Below are 23088 nucleotides of genomic sequence, written 5' to 3'. Positions count from 1 at the left end.
TGAAATTTTTGATTAACCTCCTACTATCTACTTTTGGAGGCATTTTGGTGTAGTTTTGCTATGATTGATTCATTGTGGCAGGCTGAGCTTGTGATTCAATTTGTACAAGGCGTTCCAGTTGAAAACCTGCTATTTCGTCTTGATACCAAACTTGGCCCATACACCATTTCAATTGAATTTGCTTTTATACACACACTATTAAATTCAAAAACACTTAAGACTTTGTTACAACTACAAGAGTTGTTATGAGTTGATATCCCGTATCGGTTCTCCATTGTCCAACCATGGGTTAGTAAGATGAAAGCCCAACTCTTATATGTAACAAGACATTTTTCTAAATCAAGTGAGAGTCCTATGCGTTTTGGCCCTTAGTCAATGGGCTAAGAAGGAAAAAAAATAATAGTGCATGCTTGATGTATCATCGAGAACCAAACAACTCAAAACGAATAATATTGTTGATATATACAAGGGTGTGTGAGAACTTGATTTTCATCTCGCATATCTGAACATGAGTTCATTGATTCAATTTTCCCATTAAAAGTCGAATTAGAGTCTAAAATAATCAAAATCTTAAATCTCTCATAATATTGTGAAGGATTTCCAGCCAGCGCAACTGTCATAAATAACAGTTCCAACTGCATATTGTTGTACATAACAACAGTTTAATTTCGTGATGAAAAGGAATTTGAAGGCTGATCAAGTCAGGTTCTTCTTTGTTTTAATCGATTGTGGAACAAACAACTGGTAGAGAATTCTTCGAAAGTGTGAATTAATAAATGCCACTTTCGATCTGTGGACGAGGAAAACACAAGACTAGGACCCCACTGAACTGATTGATATTCAAGTTGGTGAGTAGAAGAAGGTACACGTGGTTGGATCCAACACAGAGCTGCGGATTGAGCTTAAGCTCTCATTGGTCTGAAATCTATCCATGGTGCTTGGGAAGATTTCGTCTCCAGATTTACAAACCCACCCACCTTTAGATCCTTATTTGGCACTCGACAACAACTGACGCAAATTTGAGAGGAAAAATGGCTGCAGCTACATCCGGTGCAGTGCTAAATGGGTTGGGATCTTCCTTCTTGCGCGGAGCGAGGAGAAGCCAGGCCTTCTTGGCTGGTGCTGCGAGAGTGGATGGAGGTGGTGCCATTGCTGGTACCAGGAAGTTGGTGGTTGCAGCCGCTGTTCAGCCTAAGAAGTCTTGGATTCCTGGTGTCAGAGGCGGTGGCAACTTGATTGACCCGGACTGGTTAGATGGCACGTAAGAAGCCACTCACACATTTTGTCAAACACGTTGTGTGCATATGCACAGTATATTGCTCTAGCACACTGAGTTATTTCTCTGCTGCATTTTCTCAAACACCTTGTATAGCAATATAAACTACTGACGGCGTTCTGTTCGTTCAGGCTTCCAGGTGACTATGGTTTCGACCCACTCGGCCTAGGCAAGGACCCAGCATTCCTGAAGTGGTACCGAGAAGCAGAGCTAATCCATGGCAGGTGGGCTATGGCGGCGGTGGTCGGAATCTTCGTGGGGCAAGCATGGAGCGGCATCCCGTGGTTTGAGGCCGGAGCAGCTCCCGGTGCCGTTGCACCATTTTCATTCGGGTCCCTCTTGGGCACTCAGCTTCTCCTCATGGGTTGGGTGGAAAGCAAGCGGTGGGTGGACTTCTTCAACCCAGAGTCACAGTCCGTGGAATGGGCGACGCCATGGTCAAGAACCGCAGAGAACTTTTCGAACTCCACCGGCGAACAGGGGTACCCAGGAGGCAAGTTCTTTGATCCACTGGGGTTTGCAGGGACGCTGAATAATGGTGAGTATATTCCTGATACTGAGAAGCTTGAGAGACTCAAATTGGCTGAGATTAAGCATGCTAGGCTTGCTATGGTGGCTATGTTGATCTTCTATTTTGAAGCTGGACAAGGCAAGACGCCACTTGGTGCTCTTGGATTGTAGAAAGCTAGAAAATTGAAATCGTGTATTGTAGATACAATTCCAGAGACCAGAAATTCAAAATCCCCAACTTTCCTTGCATTGAGCGCTCGACTTCTTCTCATTCCAATTTTTTCTTCAGTTCTGATGGAGAAGTATGGGTGGTGTCTCATGTCATCTTTTCTCTGTAGTCTGAACTGACCATCTCCTTTCCATCCTATGCTTCAAGAAGGGGTTCTGAGTCACAAATGAAGAGCAACTCTACTCAAGTTGATTTTGTGTCATTGAACAACATTAGATTAAAAAAAAAAAAATCTTCCAGTCTTCCAAGGAAACATAAACAGAAAAAACTTAGGTCATGTTTAGAATCATTATTGTTTTAAATTTTTAATTTTGGTTTTCAAAAAATAGAAAACGAAAATAAAAAAATATATAGTTTTATCAATCCGGACCTCAGGTATAGTTTTTATGATTTTTTAGATTATTGAATCATCCGATAACCCAATTAAAAAAATATTCTTTGATATTATCTTAAACTGAGACAACTCAATAATCCAAAAAAATTTGTGGGTTGGGCTTTGTTAAGGATTATGGGGTAATTTATGACTCTGTGGCCCGAAATCTAGTAACCCTTGCCAGGGTTTTTGATCGGGTCCAAGGGCTCTTAAATAGGTTTGTCTCTAGGGAAATTCATTAATACTAATAGATTATCATCTAAATGATTGAATTACGTATGACTTCAGTATAGGTTGGTTCAAAATTAGATGACCTAATTAAGAAATATATCAAATATCACATCCGTCGATGGATTTATGGAGGAAACGACAAAGGGAAAAGAAAAAACATTATATAAATCAAAGGTCTATGATTAGTCTTGCTCAATTAAGTTCACCCAAAGAAGGTTATCCATAACATACCCCTTTAATACAACGGGCATGTGGTTAAAAACTGATGAATACCCACACCGACCCATAAGGCCCAACTACAACCCAGAAAACCGGCTTACCAAGTGAGGGTACCTTGGATCCTTATAAACTAGAGTTGGTAGCCCTATTTTTTCGATGTGGGATACTCATCAAACCACCCCCCTTGGACAACCGACGTCGACGGCGGCTCCGCTTGCCCTTTAGAGGGCAGCCCTTTCCCGGACGGCAGCCCTCTCCGCAAACGCGACTCTCTCAATGAAAGCACCAATGATGAATACCCACACTGGCCCATAAGGCCCAAGGTAAAACTACAACCCAGAAAGCCGGCTTACCAGGTGAGGGTGTCTTGCATCCTTATAAACTAGAGTTGGTAGCCCTATTTTTTCGATGTGGGATACTCATCAAAAACACAACACTCTCGTACAATTTATCACAGGACGGTTGTAAATACTACTAGTGAACTCATTTGGTTACACAGCCTATTCATATAATTGAAGTTTTCAATTTCTCTATCAATGGCTCTGCACTGTGATAACCAAACAACAATACATATTGCTAACAACCCAGTCTTCCATGATTGAAAGAAGCAAATAGAAATCGACATCGATTTACATTTTACTGGAGACAAGATTCAAGAAGGTCTCATGAAATTGTCTGACCTCTTAACTGATGCTCAATTGGGAGACATCTTCACCAAAGCAGTTCCAGTGCATCGTCTCCAGGATCTTTCTGTCAAGATGAACATGATCAATCAAGATTGACCATGCTCATCTCGAGGGGATGATAGAATATGTATTCGATGCACTGCAGTGATGGTGGTGAACAATGGTGGACGATGACAGAGTTGCCCTATTTCTTTGGGCTTACCAGTTTGGGCTTTATTGTCTGACTTATTCAATATGGCTTTGCTATATGTTATCAGGTTGGGCTCTTACACTGGCCCATTATCCTTGCTATGTAATGTTTCATTACAATTCAATCTCACTTGTACCTGCTACCAAGAGTAATGTCTTTTCAAGTCAGTAGATGTTAGATTCAAATTGTATTCCTTTGTTTAAAGTTAGGCTAACTAAGCCAAACACTATAACTTGACATTTTATAAGAATAAAGTTTAATGCAAGTTTCTCCTCTCCTTTTCCTTCTTCTTCTTCTTATTCATTCATGATCTTCTTCTTCTACCTCTAATTCTTCAATACCTTGAGAATATCCGCGATTCATCAATTTAAAAATTTTGAAATAGCTATACAAGAGGAATGCATATGCAAAAACAAAAGTATCGTACTTAATTCAATTGGTTTTCCTTCATTTGGATCCTTTGTAGCGTCAGGGGAACAATAGGCAGTGAAAGGACGCGAACTTCTCTTCTTCAAATGAGCCGAAGCAAAATGAGATAATGCTGGAAAGGGACGTAGAAATTCGAGAGGGATTGAAGTAAACATTGGTTGGACGGTCCAAAAATGATGAACCAGAACTGATAGATGAAGACGACGAAGTAGAAGGCAACAATGAATTAGCAAAAGCAGTTGTTGCCATTGTTGAGGGAGAAAGGTAGCGAAGTTGGTTGAGTTCTGGTGAGTCCAGTGTGTAAATACCATATAACGCGAAGAGGGAGAGATTAGCTATGCCATTGAGAGCGCGTGACTGTTGAGTTTTGGTGTTTGTTTTAGAGGACGACGGAATTAACGTTCGTTTCGTCTACAGCTAGTTATGGGCTAGGCCCATTGGAAGCAATCCAATCCATATTTTCATGGGGTTATTCTATAATTGAAACTAGAAGCAACAAAAAATCAATTCCGTCGAACAACATCACGTATTTGCAAATTATTTACATATTCATATCTTAACTCAGATTAAATTTCAGATATACTTAATCGATCAAATCCAGATTAGTTTACATTAAAAAAACCAAATAGTGAGTTAATCCGGATAAACTGGACACACGCGCGCACACACAGTATACCATTTCGGTTATTATATACTGAAAAACACAGTTACATCATCAATGACGTGTACTGAGTGGGCCCCACATGTTAACTTGAAATTGGAAGGTCATTTTGCAGTTTTGTCAATGGTTGAGGGGTGAACTTACGTGGCTTTCAAAGTAAGGGATATACTTGCAGTAATTCATAGGGGGATGTGATTTTTTTCACTGGAACTATAAACTAACTACTAATTATTTTTTATTATGGATGAAATTGTATCCTGCATTAGACATTATGTAGAGAGCACAAAAAAAAGGAGTAATAGTTACACCCACTCAAAAATGGAGAGCGAAAATGAAAACGTACATAAAGCGCACAAGTCAATTTACATATTGCATTTTACCCCTTCCCATATTCATGGTACTTGCGTATTCAAAACAGTGCCAGAAAATTCAAAGTATCCACAGGGATATGAGTATTAGCTCCTTGGACGCACGAAGGACTCTATTTTCATAACTTTTCATGTTAGCCGCGGTGACATAACCAGATGTAAAGATTAGTTCTTCAACCAACAGAACAGAACAGAACAGGTTAGAACAACCTCTAGCCAAATACTAAATCTCCAGAGATATATCATTGCCAGACTTTCAACTTTAGGCTGTAAAACTACTCGGTGAAAGTGTCCGGGCATCAATTTGTGATGGATGCGACCTCCTCGCGAATTTCATCATACGTGCCAGTCTCTTCATTAAATGAGTACCTATAACAGAGCAGTAAAAGATAGTATTAGAAAAGGGCCAATGAAAAGCTAGCAATCGCATAAGCTATTAAATCTCTCATTCTACTACTACTATTAGTAGAGATTTGCCAACAACTGAAATATCCAAATATCCATAATATCTATTTTTTGTCCACATGTCTTACTACCAAAAAAGCAGGCCTGTCAGCCCCCAAGACTTGAAAATAAAATAACAGAAAAAGAGTGCTCCAATCCCCTTCAAAGCTTCATTGTTTTAAGTGCAAATTTTGAAGCTCCCAAAGGTGAAGGGATAAACAATCTCAAATCAATCTCAAAGGCCATCATTTGAAGTGCCAACACTAGGCAGTATCTTTGGAAACGGGGAACTTACCTAAGGCATATTGAATTATTTTCCACCCGTTCAATATTCTATCAGCACTGAAAAATATCTCATCATCACAATTATCAATTTGGAACTTCAAAACCCCTTTGGCTTTGAGGATTCAGAAACTAACAAAAAGCCTAAAACTTAAGGCTGTGATAGACTCAAGGATTACTTGATTTTAGAAATGCTAATAATCTTAAAAAGGGATCTGAACCTGTGAAAACGGAGAGAGAGAGACCCTCGTTTGAGTGAATGTGTGTGAGACTTCACCTCACGCATCAGCTTTATATAGATATATAAACAAGGAGAGCTAGGTAATGCTAGCTATATATAATGTGGGACTAAATAAAAACTAACAAAGCTAGCTATACACAACTATACATACAAAGCTATACACTCGTCTATTCAACAGAACCAATAATTCTCAATACTGAGTTCCAGTTATACCCCTTGAAGTGAGAATGTTCTCTAGAAGTGAAAAGCTCAATACCTTTCAAAGAGTTCCTAACAATTGCATCGAGACTAAAGCAGTAATACATATACTTTCCACAATTATCTTTCCCTTCTAATTCACAAAAAAGTCTCATAACTCCCATGTCTCTAAGAAGAGATGCTCATCAGGTATCCGCGTATCCGTGAAGTATTCGTGTCCCATGTCCGTGTTCGCTTCAAGCCAAATAGATTGAGCAATATCAAGTGCATGTACGCTCTTTCTCTCTGCTTTATTCCTAAAGTGGATTAAATGGAGTCTGTACATGTGACATACTGATCCCACATTAAGTGTATATTAAGTGGTCATGGTTTTGGGAGACTTACCTTAGGCTGGTCTTTGGGTTGAAACCCACCCAGGTGGCAATGACCATTGTTCACAATTCATTTTCAAAGGAATCCCCGAATCAGCCATCGCCAGAAGAGGACAATCCTCCAAAACCAAGAGCAATATAGAAGGTGATGGATAGACTCTTGTTGACAAAGATAACACCTATTCGCCATAACCTGGTCACTACTTTCCAATATCCCAGTTACCAACATTTTAACACAAGGAGAGTTAAACTGATGACAGCTACTCTGGCAAAACTTCAGACTTTCCCATCACCTTTTGATGCAGTTGGAGTTGGGGATCTATCAGAGGATGATGTTACAGACAATTCTATGCATGAAGTGGATGCCTTAGCGTTGCAGTTTATGGAGCACATGGATCATGCAAAACAAGCTAAACTGGGAAAGTGAAGACTGACTGTATGGACTTTCGTTTAAGTCATTTATTATTATTATTAATTGTCCTGCATCACCTTTCAAGTAAAACTAACCTCTATATTTCCCCTGCAAATTCCAAGTAACATGCTGAAGGATTTAACTTCTAGTTTGGCTCCACTAGAAGCACTCCAAAGGACTCTTATCTTCCAGTCCACCTTATTATAAATGGAAGTCTGACCAATGGCCAAATGCCAGAACACCTTGTTCATGTGTAGAGCAACACTGGGTGATTGTATGTTTCCTCCACTTCCTTGCCACAGATATTCAATACCCTATATACTATATTCAAAGAAAAAAAATACTATTATTTGCTCATTGACATTTTCTATATATAGTCATTAATACTCTGGAAGAGTCTAATGAGTTATACTCTAGGAAGCACCGACTTAGATGCCAGGACACAAGATGCGGGCGCGGGCACTTGGGGATTCGTAAATTCTCAAAGAATCCAGGATATGAGTGCGGGGGGACTCGGCAAATAAAAAATATTTATATATATTTTTTATAAATGTATTTAGAATTATGGTTATGTTTTGTGTAGATTTTTCAATATTTGACTATTATATTGTGTATTTTTTATTCTAATATTTAACAAAAAGAATAGGACCCGAGTCATAAAAATAAACAAAACCTTTGGGCCCACCTAATGTATTAATAGTTAGTACCTGTGAAATTTATACTTAGATTTAGATGATATTCTAATGACAGGTGTATTCCAATCACAAGCATTCCATGTTAGTAGCAACCCTTCGTCTCTTGTTCCTTCTCTGAGTCTCTGTGTGCTGGTCTCTCTCTCATGTTTTGCATCAACGCAAGTCATGACCAAGCCTAGGCCACGCCTGTCTAAAGAGAAGAGAAAGTTCGATCCACATACCTGCAATTTAGAGTGAGGTTGAGTTCAGAGAAGACCAGTCGATTCAGAGGTCGAGTGTAGAGAAGTTTATGAATCAACGAAGAGAAGAAATCAAGTTCAGAGAAGTCGCGTTGAAGGTATGAGTTTTAGGGCTTCAGTCGCGTGGATTTAAGCAAAACGAGTCCCTTCCGCATCGAATCTGAGTCGAAAGTGAGTCTTTGCTAGGTTGACTGTTCCGACGAGGTCAATGCGCGTTACAACCGTATTTTTGCTCGTCAATTGTGCACACGAACTGAGTCAGTTCGTGATGCAGGAAGACCATTAATTTTATGTTTTTATAAGTTAAGTCTATTATTGGGTTTATTTTAACTAAGTTTCTTTTAGTTTTCATAGTAAGGGTATTGTCGGAATTTCCAGTTATGTCGGAATTTCGAATTTAGTAATAGTTATTTGTTTTATGAGTCTTTTATTAGGTTATGTTCCTAAGTCAAGTCATAGTTATAATTGGAGTCATATTAGTTTACTTTTAGGAATCCAAGTTTTATTTGATGGAAGTTTCTTATGTAATTAGGATTACTGGGAGTCTATATATATGGATGCAAGTCAAGAATAACTAATAATGAGAGTTTTTATACAAAATTTGTTATAGGAGAGATTCCTTAGACATGCTCGGTGAGAGGCTGAGAGGGGAAGGTGAGTTTATCCGACCCTACCTGAGAGATTTAGGATTCCAACTTAGAAGTTCAAGTTTCTTTTTTTCTTGTTTGCTGAAAGTTTGTTTCAATTTCAAGAAATCAAGGAATCGGGAATTTTTGTTCTAGGGTTCTTAAATTTTTGGGTTAGGGTTTTGGTTGCTCAATCCTAAACAAATTCTACATTGGTAGTCCAAAAACTACATCAGTTCGTACTCGACGCGGACTCGGCACCTATTTTGCCGAGTTAGTGCTTCCTAGGTTATACTGTAGTTAGAACAATTTACTTCTAAAAGAAAACAAAAGATACAAAAATTCTTATTACCACCTTTCGTCCATCAGTACTCCAACCTAGGTTCCAATCCGACTGCCGCTCAAAAATAAAAAATGGTAAACAACACTCGTGCACAAATCTCCCTCAGTGGGCGGGGTAGGGGACAAGCAAGACGTAAGCAGACTTTACCCTACATAATATGTGGAGAGGAGGTTTCCAAGAATTGAACATATGACCTCTAGGTTGCATTCCCATAACTCTATCGCTGGGCCACATGTTCGCTTGTAACATGTAAAACATCAAAAATATCCTTCAAATGTAAAACATCAAACTACTCGAGGAGCTCTCTTCCCTAATCATTCAAATGACAACCTAAGTGTACAAAATAACTATTGTGATAATATGTATGCCAGTATGGCGAGTTAACATCAAGTAAATAAATTGCAAAAAAAATATCAAGATAAAAGGAACACAGGAAAGGAACAATTGGTTAACATAGTAAAATGACAATAACATTACCATGTACCAGTGGAGGCAGCGCAATACAGTCCAGTAGAAGGGTCATAATAATAGCCCAAAATGCTGCTGTAGTAGTACCTGAAGGAAAATTGTAAATACAATTAAAACAGAAATCGTGAATTAAAGTAAAATAAATTAGGTTCATAGATATATTATTGCTCTTATTATAAAACCAAATCCTCGTTTAGAGTTTAGCCAGAAAAAAGCAAACTGAAACGAATTTACGGACAGAAATAGCATCCAGCTTTGTACAACTTCATAGTGATACATGTAAGATACAAAGATAACCAAAAGGTCTATCAAAAACATAACCTCAATCATTATAACACCAAAGGCTAAACCCAAAAGATTCATCGCTAAAAGACAATAACATCAATAATAGTTGTGGTTATTGAAGTAGTTCTAGTAGACCCATTAACTCAAAAGATAAGTAAAAGCTAAATGCTGATTCAGATGAAGAAGATTTCTTTCAGGGTGATCTGCTGACAAAAAAATCCTTAATGACTTGCAGAAAGTCAAAACAACAAATCAGAATGGTGGACTTAATACTATAGACAAAACAAACACAGAAAAATATGCCTCCAAAATTGGAATTGTAAATAACTCGCCCCAACAAAGCAACTTCATTGCATGCTAAGAAGAATATGTCGCGAAATTCTTTTCCCATAGAAACAGAAATACAATGTTACACCAATAACCACCATAGTTGAAATAAGAAGTCAACCAAAAAAGTAGGGTCCATAATTTTCTTCCCAGTTGTACAGCAAGTGCAAAATGCAAACTATAAACAAAGTAATTCAGAGAAGGACTAAGTACACATTTTAAAAGTGAATTAATCCACTGAAACCCATGTAAGTATCTATAACCAATTAAGAAAATAAGTATTATAACCACAACTAAATGAAAGTTTCATAATGTATTTTATTCAGGTAGGTAGGTAGGTAGGGTTTAGGGTTTAGAGAGAGAGAGAGAGAGAGAGAGAGAGAGAGAGAGAGAGAGAGAGAGAGAGAGAGAGAGGTGAGAGAATACCCAGTAGATTCATCATACGTATAATCACTTTGCAATGCTCCCACTGAAAATTATATTACAAAGCATAAAAGAAAATTAACTAAGATATCATAAAAGTAATAAAGTATATATCCAGAAAAGCTCCAAGAAATTCATGATCAATAAAAAAATCTTACTCTCTGAAACTGAATTGAAGGCATCTGATGGTTGGTCACCGACACTAGAAGTTGAGCCAGAAACCATATTACCCATATCAGAGGATGGTTTAGCGATGGCATTGTCATTATCTTCCGCAAACATGTCAAAAGTATCAGTAACATTGGTAGATATTTCGGTAGCAGTCTGAGAAGGTACTGCAGAGGCTATTCCAAGATAGTCTTTCTCCGCATTATAGTCATCCTCATTGCCAGTACTTGCAGATGTACCATCCCCCCTGGCTCTGGCAAGCCTTTCATATCCTTCTGGAAGAACATGAAGCATAGCAAGTAAACCACAACACAATCTATGTCCCTAGCACAAAGGCACACAATATTTCCATTGCGGACAGACTCCACTTACAAAAGAATCATTTAAAACAGATAACAATTTACAAATGGTGAACACTAAACAAGTAGAAAGCATTTTTTCCCCATCCTGTACCCGAAAATATAAGGATCAACTCACAAGTCACAGCTTTATCCACAAAATACAAAACACGTGGTTATCTGATTAAGGTTCTAAAAAACTAATTAGCTCTAAAAATTCATGCATGACCAAGACGGAAATAGCATGTAGCGCAATCACCAAGAACAAAAGATGGATTCATGACATCAATGAAAACACTCCATGATGTAATGAAGCTCATCTCTTGTAAATGGCCGTATATGCACGGTACCCCTTGGTGCCCTTTAATACATACTCTTTTTCGTCAAGCGACAGAGAAGTTGGACACATAAGAAAAATATGCAGAATATACAAAAGCATTGAAAACAAGTAAACAACTAAGTCTACAATTCGCTGCTACAAGACACCTCAAAGAGGGAAGGCCAAGTAGAACACCAACCTGCCTCACGCTCAAAAACTTCTTGCCTGTCATGATATACATCTGCAGAAAGCAACTCAAACCAGTAAGCAACACATATGATGCAGTGAAAAAGAAAAAATAGAATACGACACCTTAGACAAAATCCTCCAAAAATAGAGGATGAGTTTAGACTTTAGAGGCTGAATGAACTAGTGGTATGGGCTGTGAGCATTAGGCAAAATTAATTACACTTAACTGTATTCACCATTCTCCAGTAGCTTCATAGCATCTTCAGTTAGCTGGTCAAATAAAACCTTTGTCTCAGCCGACATTTTCTCCTTTCTATTACTAGATGTTCCCTTCAATCTTCTCAAAGCTTGTAAAACCTATAAAACAGAAACAATTTTCTGAATACTACCCAGATGAAACACGTATAATCACTTGCTAAACAACAAAGGGAGTTGTGGCACGAAATTGTAAATCACAAATAATTATCTTCAAACATGGCACAACTAATTTCACTCTTTCACCAAGTATTGGCTTATTGCAAACTGTGCACATGTTTCATAAACATCAGAAGCAAACCTAAATGTAATGTTAGCAAAGCAAGGTGCTTATTGGATAATGTTTTGCTCCAGTGTCAATCTTGTTTAAATGTAATGTGCTACAAGTGTTACTCTAACAAATTTACCGTTTCTCCTGGTTCAAGCAAGTTCGCAATACGCCTCTTTATTGTTGCAGCGTCTTCGGAAGAAAGGTCCAGGACCTCACTTTCATCATTTGCTTCATTTTCCACATGGGCTAGTGCAGCATATCTTGGATCAACTTCAACGCTATCCATCCATGCATCCTGCAATAACATTCCTTTAAAAACAATAAACAAGTTCAAAGCTACAATTTTGAACAATGAAAGAATAGGCCACAGTTTGATATGACGTCCACCAACCTTGGCTTCCTTATCAGTGACATATTCAACAAAATTTCCATCTGCATCAAAATAACCTTCTTCCCTCTCCTTGTTCAGATTAAACGGCTCTATTTGTATTCCATCTTCAACAAAGTTATCATTATCCTGTCAAAATAAATCCCAATCACTTGCTAAGAAATTTCCAAAAAAAAACATTGGTCACTAAATCATGCATACATTCAACAAACAATAGCCTGAAAATTTCACGTCATAATTAACTGCACAACCAAAAAGATCTTAAAAATGTCGGTGAATTAATGATATAAGGGGTGGGGGGGAGGGGGGGAGGTGGTAGGAAAGCAATTACATACATCATAATCCACTTCAGCAGCCGTGACGTCGTTCAGAATGCCTTCGCCTTCTTCAATGAAGAGTTCCGTGGTCATTTGCTTACGGCGTTTAGCACGCTCCTTGGCAACAAAGCGAGGATCATTCTTCGTGTCGGTCGGACCGTCTTCTACAACGCCTCTAATCGACGATTCGTCTCCCGGCTTCACCTTCCTACCCTTAGGAAACCGAATCCTCTTCTGCCTGTGAAAGATTTTATACGAATCAAGTGAAACCCTAGAAGAATTCAACAACAAACGTAGTATCAAATATGTGTATGTGTGAGATTACGCAGGGGCTTGTTCCGATTCATCATCTTCAACGAAAGAGCGCTTGAGACTGGAGCGCGGTGGTTTCTCTTCCATCTGGTTCCTGTCTTCACTCGCGAGTAACTCACAAAGTCAGTCGAGGAATTTGGGAACTATATGATGCTGATTCTGCTGAGGAGCCACGCCGAGTCTAGGTTTCTGGAACAAAAACAACCGCTTCTGCTAATAAAGTTGCCGGGTCGGGTCACAAGCTCTTTGTTCGGACTTAAAAAAGACAGATTCTTTCGGTCTTTCCTATATATATCCAAAAAAAATGTTATTTAAAAAAACTTATTTAAAATAATTAATTATGGATAACTAATTAACTAATTAGATTAAGAGAAGTGACTTGATTGACAATTGATTGAATTAAACATACATGTGCTCAAAATTGGATTCCATGCATATTGCTCAGGATATTTAAAAAAAAATAATAACTAATATTTCTCGGACATTTTAAAAAAAAAAAACTAGTCAGAACAGCATTGTTTTTCTTAAGGGCCAAAACATAAATTATCATGAAATCAATGAATAGAGGGCCAAAACATAAATTATCATGAAATCAATGAATAGATAGGAGCCTCATGATCAACTAAAACAATTGCATAGGGTTATGAATAGCTCGCCAAGGATTTCTGAGAAATTTTGTGAGGCGAACTCAGGCTGCATGGTTGTCATTTGTCACAAGGATGAGTGGGAAGTTTGGCTTGGAAATTTCTGTGGATGGAGAGCTGATAATTGATGAGAGCATGAACTCGGAGTCCCAAATTTACTGTAAACAAGACAATTGCAATCAACCAGTGGATGCCAGATGCAATAGAAAAAGTGATCGCTATTTCTTTTGTATGCTTAATTTGCTCATATATTTCTGAAGTAGTCTTTGCTATCAATTTCCTCATGCCTGTAATTGTAGTTTTATAATTTGAATGGGACACCAAGACGCAAATCATCAATTTATATATATAAAGCTAAGGATCCACAAGGCTTCTCCTCAATTCATGGTGCCACGTGGACGCCTTTACAAAAAAGCCTATATAGACAAAATAAAATTTAAAAATATATTAGAAAACTTTAAGACCCACAACCACACACATAAATGTATTGCAAAACTTTAATACCCACAACCACACTCATACACTTTAAGACCCACAACCACACTCATACAATTAATAGTATTCAAATAATTTAAAAATTATATTGAATTGTATGAGAATTAATGTTTCATAGGAGTGGTTTGATGTTGTTTTGGTTTCTCAAAGGCCATGTATTGCTAATTATGAGAGTCTTTTGATGTGACTCAATGAAATTCATTTGTAGTATTTAGTTTGAAAACATTTTGTGTGTTTTTAGCATTAATTACCATCATTTTGTGGGGATTTTTGTGTGTTTTTATCATTTTGTGTGTTTTTGATGTATTTTGTGTGTTTCTGTAATATTTAGTTGATGTATTATGCATGTTTAGAGTTTCGCTAGGTTTAGTAGTCTGTTTGGATTGCAGCATACACAACATGAGAGGCTTTTCTCATGCTATATTGTTCTAATGTGTAAGTAAATTTAACCCATTTGGTATTGGAACATGTAAGTGGTGACAAGAAAGCATGGTAGAATTCAATGAGTTGTTGAAGGTCAAAGTGATTATAGGCATAAATCTACCAGTCATACATAACATTTCAAAAATATAAATTCAAAAATCTTATTCTAAAAATATTAAGAATTTTATTCCAAAAATATAATTTTAAAAATACTACTTATGCTACATTGTATTTCTCGATATTAAATGTCACTTTGTAAAGATTGTTGTACTAACCATACAATATTGTCTCATAAACATGTCTTTGGTGACCTATAACACTTTGTAGATACTAGCGACGCAAATAAAAATTGATAAACTCTTAGCATACTTATTCCTTATGCATCAAATTTCTTACATCTTATTAGAAAATTTTTTTCTTAACAAATTAAAAAACAGGTATTGTACATATTTTATCTTCATCTCACAATCATCTTTATTTTCTACAATTAAAACTCTATTGCTCTTCATGTTAACAAAATATCGAAAAAATTTCACACATATTTATTTTTCAATCAAAATATATGCCGCGCGAAGCGCGGGCATACAACTAGTTACAAAATATTAAAAAGTCAACAATGCATGGAAAAACCATCACAAAATACACCAAAAGCCCGGATGAGCACAAAATACACCAAAAGCCCGGATGAGGACAAAATACGCAAATCATAGTAAACATAACAAAGATAAAGTAGTGTTTGTGTGTAAAAGTGCAAGTAATTTACTTATTGACTGCAAACGTGAAGCTCACACCCCGTTGACGATAGGGTTGAGATTGCAAGATTACAACTTTGCGTGGAATAATAACAACAGCAGAGCTCTAGAAGTGCATTCCAAACTGGGCAAGGAACCTCGCAAAGATAGCATTAAGGAAGCCACAACCTCGACCACATTCACGCTAGGAAATAATTTGATAACAAGAGAACCACAATCTTGGACCAAAAGCATCACATAACAGGGCATGCAAGCAAAGAGAACAATGCAAGAACAAGAATCTCCCAACCACGACAGGCGCTGAATGTACAGAACAAGACAAGGGGCAGGCAACAGTTGCAGAACTCATCAAGAGCTTCCGAACAACCGGCCATTGTTTGATAAGGGAACACTTCCATCACTCCAGTGAACAGGGCAGATCATGAATGTGCCCCTACACTCAGTTAAACAGCAGATGGCTTGTCGTGACCCAAAAAACTTTCACAAATAGTTAAAAGTATGTCCAGTTAGCAACAAAGATACCCAAATGGCCATACATAGCCAAGTATCCTGCCAAAAGGTTGATAATATTAAATATAGCACAAACCATAAATAAGAATTAGCACAAGTAGTAGTAGGAAATGCAATTACCAGTTTAACTCCTTTTCTATTAGAAACATAGTGAAACCAGGGTAACCAAAAATGCACATTTTTCTTTCAAGACAGCTCCTATAGCATCCATTCAAGAGAGCAGAACCCTCACCACCAGTTCTGATTCCCATCCAGCCACCAAAACACAATCCACAGTGGCCATTTGCATATGCAAAAACGTCAATGAAAAATCCGACATTGGACCATGCATATTACTCAGAAGAAACCCAGCAGCAATCATGGCATTCAAAGAGCACAAGACCAAATTTGAAGGTGCATGTCAAGCAAGTATCAGACTCCACGAACCAAAACACTGAAGTCAGTATTTTATGGACACAGAACAGGGTTCAACAACTGTGCCAAGTTTTGCACATGAAAAGACGAACAACTACTTAGATCCAACTGTCGATTATGAAGATTCCAAAACCTCTAAAAATAAACTGCAGTGCATCATAGATGATAGCCACAGGATCTTCAATTCTGAAGCTGCAATAGAGATGAACATAATTCATCAGTAAAAACACACATAACCCATGCATACAACAAGTGATGTTCAGTATAAGGATCATACCACAATCAGAACATGTCCTATCAAGAACGAAAGCCTCCAGACCCTCGACGCTCATATGGTCCAGAGCGGTCGCGATAACGATCACTTCCCGAACCTCCATGACCACCAGAATCCCTGCTGCGCCCACTAGAGCGATCTCCATTTCGGTCTGGGCCGAAGCGACTCCCACCACCAACGCCAGAACCACCGCCATGCCTATCATCCCTGCCACCATACCTGCCGCCACCTCTTTCCCCTTCACTAGGGCACTCCCTAGCAAAATGCCCAGGCTTGCCACACTTAAAGCACTCTCCGCCATTAGATCCGCGTCCCCCTCCATAATCACGCCCACCATCACGGTCACGTCCACGATCACGGTCACGTCCACCATCACGATCACGTCCACCATCACGATCACGTCCACCATCGCGATCTCTACCTGAACCTTGTTGAGGCTGGGCCTTATCAACAGTAATAGCACGCCCATCTAAATCTATCCCATTCATTGCTTCAATGGCCTCATCCATTGCTTTCTTTTCATCAAAAGTGACAAATCCAAATCCACGAGATCGGCCAGAAAATTTGTCAACTACCACCTAAATCATCAAAATTTTCTGTCAAATCTCACAGATGAATTTTAAGATGAGTAATTGAAAAATATTAGAACAAGTCAAAACGAATAAATATAAACTTCTTAACTTGTATCGTAATTTACAAATATGTGCCAACATGGCACGAATGCAAACAATGCTTTTCTTACAAAAGGCCTTGACAAAAACTATTGTTATACAACCTTATGAAGCATCATTTATTTGTGGCTGGATGTTCTTCCCAAATCAGAATAGAAAATCAAACTATTTGCTTGGATGAAAATTATATGACTATTTTTGTTAAAATAAATATAGGATATTCAAATCACACCACTTCATCACAATAAAGATAGATAAAGAGCAAAAAAAAAAGCAACTAAAAGAAAAGGCCAACACTGTTATATCAAAAGAACACAAACTGTTCATGAATTTAATTCAAAGAAGAAAAACAGAAGAGATAGGTGGACCAAAAGAAACAAAAATAACAGAGGATGAAATATATCCATGACTTCAGAGTTCAGAATGGTTACCTTTGCTTCAAGAAGATGGCCAAACTTTCCAAATGCATCTTTCAGACCTCTATCTGAGGTTGACCATGAAAGGCCACCTATAAAACAACGATACTCCAACTCTTCCGACATTTAAAACTGCAAATTTGACAAGGAACACTTATATGGAGACCCAAAAACTAGAGTGAGTAACAAACATTTATAATACCTAGATAGGTATACCGTGTATGAATAAAACTAATTCATACATCAAGAAAACCCTGAACAGAATACAATAATTTGCCTCGAGAAGTTATATGACAGCAATAGCTCTTGTAAAGACTAAGGACTGACATCACTTGAGCAATTGAGCTCAAATATTCCTAGGTAGAAGTCAGATAGTAGGTTGATCAAAACAGGATACTATACCAGTGTATCACACACTGATCATTAGAGCAAAAACAATCACAGAGCAAGGATGAGAATAGATTACACCTGAAAGTGAAACCTCGCTGCTAAGTGCAGCTGCATATAACCAACAAATGTGACATATCCAATATTACCCTCTACAAGTACCAAAACAAATAAAATATGGAAAAGGAGAGACGAGACAGCAAATGCACTGTGCCACGAATCTCATTAAGCAGATAGAGTAGCCAAAATTTGTTCATGCTCTCACAAAAATTTCTTTTCTGCTCGTTTCCAGGAAAAGTATTTTAGATTCCATTGCCTTCTTATCCTTGATAAATGGATTTGAGTAAGAAAACAATCCAACTTCTTGAGAACCAAAAAGATAACACTAATGTTATTGAGCCCAGTAAATCCCCAATAACATCCTTTCTCTACACAGTAATAATTTATACTTCCACACCTTATTCCTTACTATTAATGAGTACCATAAAAAGTTTACAAAACATCGAAATAAAGAGGGCAAGAAAACTGAATAAAGATTCTCTATCAGTCACAAGCTATACAGATAATATTTCATCCAAAACCCCAAACAAAAAACCGTAATTAGGTTTTCAGATTTTCGAACCCGATCATCAAAATTGTATATGGACTATTCGTTCGAATATGATAAGCGCGTTGAAAAGAGATCCAAAACAAAGTAGGAGTGGAAAATTAAGCAAGCAAGCACGCACAGTAAGCTAACAATTAACTTCAATCTAGGTTAAATAACAAGAACTACAGAAAGTTAAGGAGTAGATCTCATTAATATGAAATCAAAGAGTCGAGGAGAGACTGAAGCGGCGTACCAGTAACGCAGAGAGGATATGGTTTTTAGATCAGAGAAGCGAAGTCACAAACCCTTCGCAATAGAAGCAAGAAGCAGAGATTCTGCTAACGCTAATCGCGGGTCACCGTATATATTACTTTTTTTCCCCTATTTTTTAAAATATTTTTATATTCTAAGTCCGACTTTTCTTCTATGCTAAGGCTCGGCTCACCATATCTTTGTTAAGTTCGAGCTCGGCTTAAGCTTTGCAAGGGAAAGCTTGGGATCGGCTCGTTAAGAAATGTCAAAGTTCAGCTCGAAAATTCATTTATGTTAAAAATTACTCCTCTGTCCCATTTTTATTGTCCCCTTCAACTTTACACACATTTTAAGAAATTATATTACTTCATTTCAATTTGATATTTATACCCTCATTTATAGAGGACAATTAAGATGTCAATGACTCCTTGGGAATTCACTCCATCAACTTTTCAATTTAAGGGTAAGATAGAAAAAATAGATGAAATTAGTTTTAATTAATTGAAATGGGCATGCATTTTGGGACATCCCAAAAAAGAATAGAGGACAATTAAAATGGGACGGATGGAGTAAATAATTATCTAATAAGTATTTTGTAATAATCTCTTTTAGTCTTTTGTTATAACAACGATGATAGGGATCTCAATAATAACTATCACAGCAGTGTGTGACGTGCATTCATTAGGTATACCGACATCATAGTAAGGGATCATTGAAAACCACACACAATCAATAAATGTCACACATTGTTGGGATACTTCCCTAGGATCCCAGTAATAACAATCCCAGTAATGTGTGACATGCATTTATTGGGTATGCATATCATAGCAAGACATCATTGAAAATCACACACAATCAATAAACGTCACACACTGTTGGATACTTCTGAGATGGTTATTACTAAGATCCTTTATTATTTTTGTTGTCATAAATAACTAATACCCGTGATAAGTCAAAGTACATAAAATATAAAAATTTAGTTATTTTATTATATTTATTGTAATATTTTATGTTTGATAAATAAATCATCAAGTTTGGTTAGGCTCAAGCTCGGCCCGGCCATTTTAATAATCAAGTTTGAAAAAAGGCTCAAAGCTCGGTTCGTTTGTAAATTCACACCCCATACACATCAATAATATTGTCCGTTTTGGATTGTCATATTCCCGATGATACAAAGGGTCCACACAACTTTGTTCCTCCTTAGATCAGTCATTAAGGGTCGAAACTCATAGATCAAAGCCCAACTCATTTAGGTTAAGAAAATGTCTTATTGGTGTAATGAGGGAGGGTTTATCAAATGGTAGCAATAACACTAAAATTAAAAAAGACCACAAGGGCATCTCTTTGAACTATTCTGTAACAACCTACAAAAATCCTGTACATAAATAAAGCCTCTGTTCCTATTTTCTTTATGATTATGCCTTTATTGGCCAAGTTTATTTTGGGTTTCAATCACTGAAGAATATGAGGAAGACACAGGATGGGAGAGATGGAGAATTATCTGTATATGGAAGGTCGTTGAACCTTTGAAAAGGTCATAAATGAAGGCAATCTCAATTCTCAGACAAATGTGAGACTCAAAATGCATGGGAGAGAGGCAACCAAACAAACTTTCAAAACCGTTGAATCTCCTTATGTTCATGCTACAATAACGGCCAATGTGTAGTAGATTGAGAGGTTGGTCTTTGATGTTTGGTTTCAGAGAAAAAGAAAAGAAAAGAAAAGAAAGTTGACAGAAAAACAGAGGAAGTGAAGAGGTGGTAAAAACGAACGCACAAAGAAAGAAGAGAAAAGGAGAGATCTAGAGAGAGCTTTCTCTTTCCTTATTTCTCTCTCTCTCTTTTCTTTTCTTTTTGAACGTCCAGCAACACCAAAGGTAGTCCTGCCTTAGTGTCAATGGCTCCGAGCAAGATCCGAAGAGCTCTTGGAGCGGTCAAGGACCAGACCAGCATAGGCCTTGCCAAGGTCAATAACACCAACTCGCTCTCTGATCTCGATGTGGCGATCGTAAAAGCAACAAGACATGAAGAATATCCAACCGAGGAGAAGTACATTCGTGAAATACTGAACTTAACCTCCTACTCTCGCACCTACATCAGTGCCTGTGTCAACACCCTTTCCAGGCGTCTGAACAAGACCAAGAACTGGATTGTTGCAATCAAGACACTCATTTTGATTCAACGTTTGATCGCAGAGGGTGATCCGGCCTACGAGCAAGAGATCTTCTTCGCAACAAGACGTGGAACTCGCCTCCTCAACATGTCTGATTTCCGCCATGCCTCTAAATCGTATAATTCGTGGGATTACTCAGCATTTGTGCGTACATATGCGCTTTATCTTGATGAACGACTTGAGTTCAGGATGCAAGGCAGGCGTGGCAAGCGAAGTGCGTTTGGGTTTGATGAAGAAGAAGAAGAAGAAGAGGCAGTGTCTGCTCATTCGAAATCTACACCGGTTCGTGAGATGAAGACTGAACATGTGTTTTCAAGGGCACAACATCTCCAGCAGCTCCTTGAACGCTTCTTGGCGTGTCGCCCAACAGGTTTGTATTGGAGATCATAAAATAATATAATTCATAATCCACACTCACAACAAACAATTCATACAATGAACTTGTTTCAGAGACATAAATATTTTTAACATTGATCATCTTTGTAAGTATTTGTACAGGTGCAGCAAAGAACAATAGGATTGTTATAGTAGCTCTCTATCCAGTGGTGAAAGAAAGTTTTCAGATATACTCTGATGTAACAGAGGTATTGGGGATCTTAATAGATCGTTTCATGGAGTTAGAAGTACCTGATTCTGTCAAAGTTTACGAGATCTTCTGTCGAGTCTCGAAGCAGTTTGACGAGCTGGAAACGTTCTACGCCTGGTGCAAGACTGTTGGCATTGTGCGCTCCTCAGAATACCCAGATATAGAGAAAATCACACAGAAGAAGCTTGATCTCATGGATGATTTTATACGAGACAAATCGGCATTGGCACAAACTAAGAGGGATAAATTTCTTGAACTGAAAAATGAGCCAGAAGAAGAAACTAAAGATGAACAAGAACCAACAGAAGAAGAAGAAAAAGAAGACATGAATGCTATAAAGGCACTACCGGCCCCTGAAAGTGTCGCCGAGGAAGAAAATATAGAGGAACCCAAGGAAAAAGAGAAAGAAAAGACTCTCCAACTAGAAGGTGATCTGTTGAATTTAAGAGATGATGCAGTGACAAGTGAAGACCATGCAGATAAACTGGCCTTAGCTTTATTTGATGGCGGTTCAGCTCATGAACCTACACAAGCTCCAACATGGGAAGCATTCAACAATGATGGGGACTGGGAGACGGCACTGGTTCAATCTGCAAGCAATTTATCCTATCAAAAGCCTTCACTTGGTGGTGGCTTTGATAAGTTATTACTTGATGGGATGTATCAGCAAGGAGCAGTGCAGGCCGCAATGGCAAATGCCAGTGGAAGTAATGGTAGTGCGAGCAGCGTTGCCATCCCTTTGGCTGGACAGCCTGCCATGTTGGCGCTGCCAGCACCACCGGTGGTGACCGATGGCAGCGCAACACCTTCAACAACAAGTGTAGACCCATTTGCAGCGTCACTGACAGTGGCTATGCCACCATATGTGCAAATGTCAGAGATGGAGAAGAAGCAGAGGCTGTTGGTAGAAGAGCAGCTAATGTGGCAACAATATCAAAGGAATGGGATGCAAGGACAGATTGGATTGTCAAAGCTACAAGAGCCAAGTCCATATAACATGGAAGGTTACATATAATATTGGAAAGGTTGCTTTTGTAGGGTCTTATTTGTTGGAATTAGTCACTGTTCTTTCAATTTTTGTTGAGGTTTGGAGTGCTTGTTTCATAATTTATTGTTGCACGAACCTGTAATGCGAATACATATATCAAACAATGCCAAATGTACTTGTGGTATTACCAAAACAACAATCTTACGGATCCTAATATTTTATGTCTGACCTATCCCAAATGCGTTGAAATAAACGTACACGATTTCGCATTGATCATGTTCGTGCATCCATCTCTTTCGTTACCAAAATGTCATGATATTCTTTAATCTTGTACTCCACCAAAGTGAGACACTCATAGTTTTTACAACCGATCCGTAGATCAAACCATGTCAACTGGAGGTTCGAGGTTTTTGAGGTTCAACCGGTTCGATT

The 23088-nt window shown here is 38.1% G+C and overlaps 4 protein-coding genes across 5 annotated transcripts; 2 read left to right on the top strand and 2 right to left on the bottom strand.

The window, feature by feature from the left end:
* Positions 1-709: 709 nt before the first annotated feature.
* Positions 710-2035, top strand: LOC119982157 (chlorophyll a-b binding protein CP24 10A, chloroplastic-like). Its single transcript, XM_038825378.1, has 2 exons — positions 710-1261; positions 1408-2035. Exons 1-2 carry the CDS (start codon positions 1032-1034, stop codon positions 1955-1957), a joined length of 780 nt encoding a protein of 259 aa, XP_038681306.1. The 5' UTR covers positions 710-1031; the 3' UTR covers positions 1958-2035.
* Positions 2036-5078: 3043 nt separating this feature from the next.
* On the bottom strand, positions 5079-13340 carry LOC119982286 (protein LIN1). The gene is made up of 10 exons (XM_038825588.1): positions 13097-13340; positions 12790-13009; positions 12458-12583; positions 12203-12361; positions 11768-11897; positions 11551-11592; positions 10685-10969; positions 10530-10572; positions 9501-9578; positions 5079-5541 (listed from the first exon to the last, which is right to left on the bottom strand). The coding sequence occupies exons 1-10, from the start codon at positions 13168-13170 to the stop codon at positions 5472-5474; spliced, it is 1227 nt and encodes a 408-aa protein (XP_038681516.1). The 5' UTR covers positions 13171-13340; the 3' UTR covers positions 5079-5471.
* Positions 13341-16237: 2897 nt separating this feature from the next.
* On the bottom strand, positions 16238-19046 carry LOC119982287 (glycine-rich RNA-binding protein RZ1A-like). Of its 2 annotated transcripts, none has more exons than XM_038825589.1 (4): positions 18912-19046; positions 17698-17814; positions 16599-17173; positions 16238-16513 (listed from the first exon to the last, which is right to left on the bottom strand). In XM_038825589.1, the coding sequence occupies exons 2-3, from the start codon at positions 17806-17808 to the stop codon at positions 16619-16621; spliced, it is 666 nt and encodes a 221-aa protein (XP_038681517.1). In that variant the 5' UTR covers positions 17809-17814; positions 18912-19046; the 3' UTR covers positions 16238-16513; positions 16599-16618. The 2 variants fall into 2 exon arrangements, with proteins under 2 accessions (XP_038681517.1, XP_038681518.1); XM_038825590.1 differs by lacking the exon at positions 18912-19046 and adding an exon at positions 18291-18315 and having other exon boundaries at positions 16240-16513.
* Positions 19047-20806: 1760 nt separating this feature from the next.
* Positions 20807-22812, top strand: LOC119983194 (putative clathrin assembly protein At1g03050). Its single transcript, XM_038826900.1, has 2 exons — positions 20807-21452; positions 21581-22812. The coding sequence occupies exons 1-2, from the start codon at positions 20807-20809 to the stop codon at positions 22681-22683; spliced, it is 1749 nt and encodes a 582-aa protein (XP_038682828.1). The 3' UTR covers positions 22684-22812.
* Positions 22813-23088: the final 276 nt, after the last annotated feature.

Source organism: Tripterygium wilfordii, chromosome 17, assembly GCF_013401445.1.
Source record: "Tripterygium wilfordii isolate XIE 37 chromosome 17, ASM1340144v1, whole genome shotgun sequence".
NCBI lineage: Eukaryota > Viridiplantae > Streptophyta > Magnoliopsida > Celastrales > Celastraceae > Tripterygium > Tripterygium wilfordii.
This window is presented reverse-complemented; position numbering and strand designations above follow the sequence as displayed.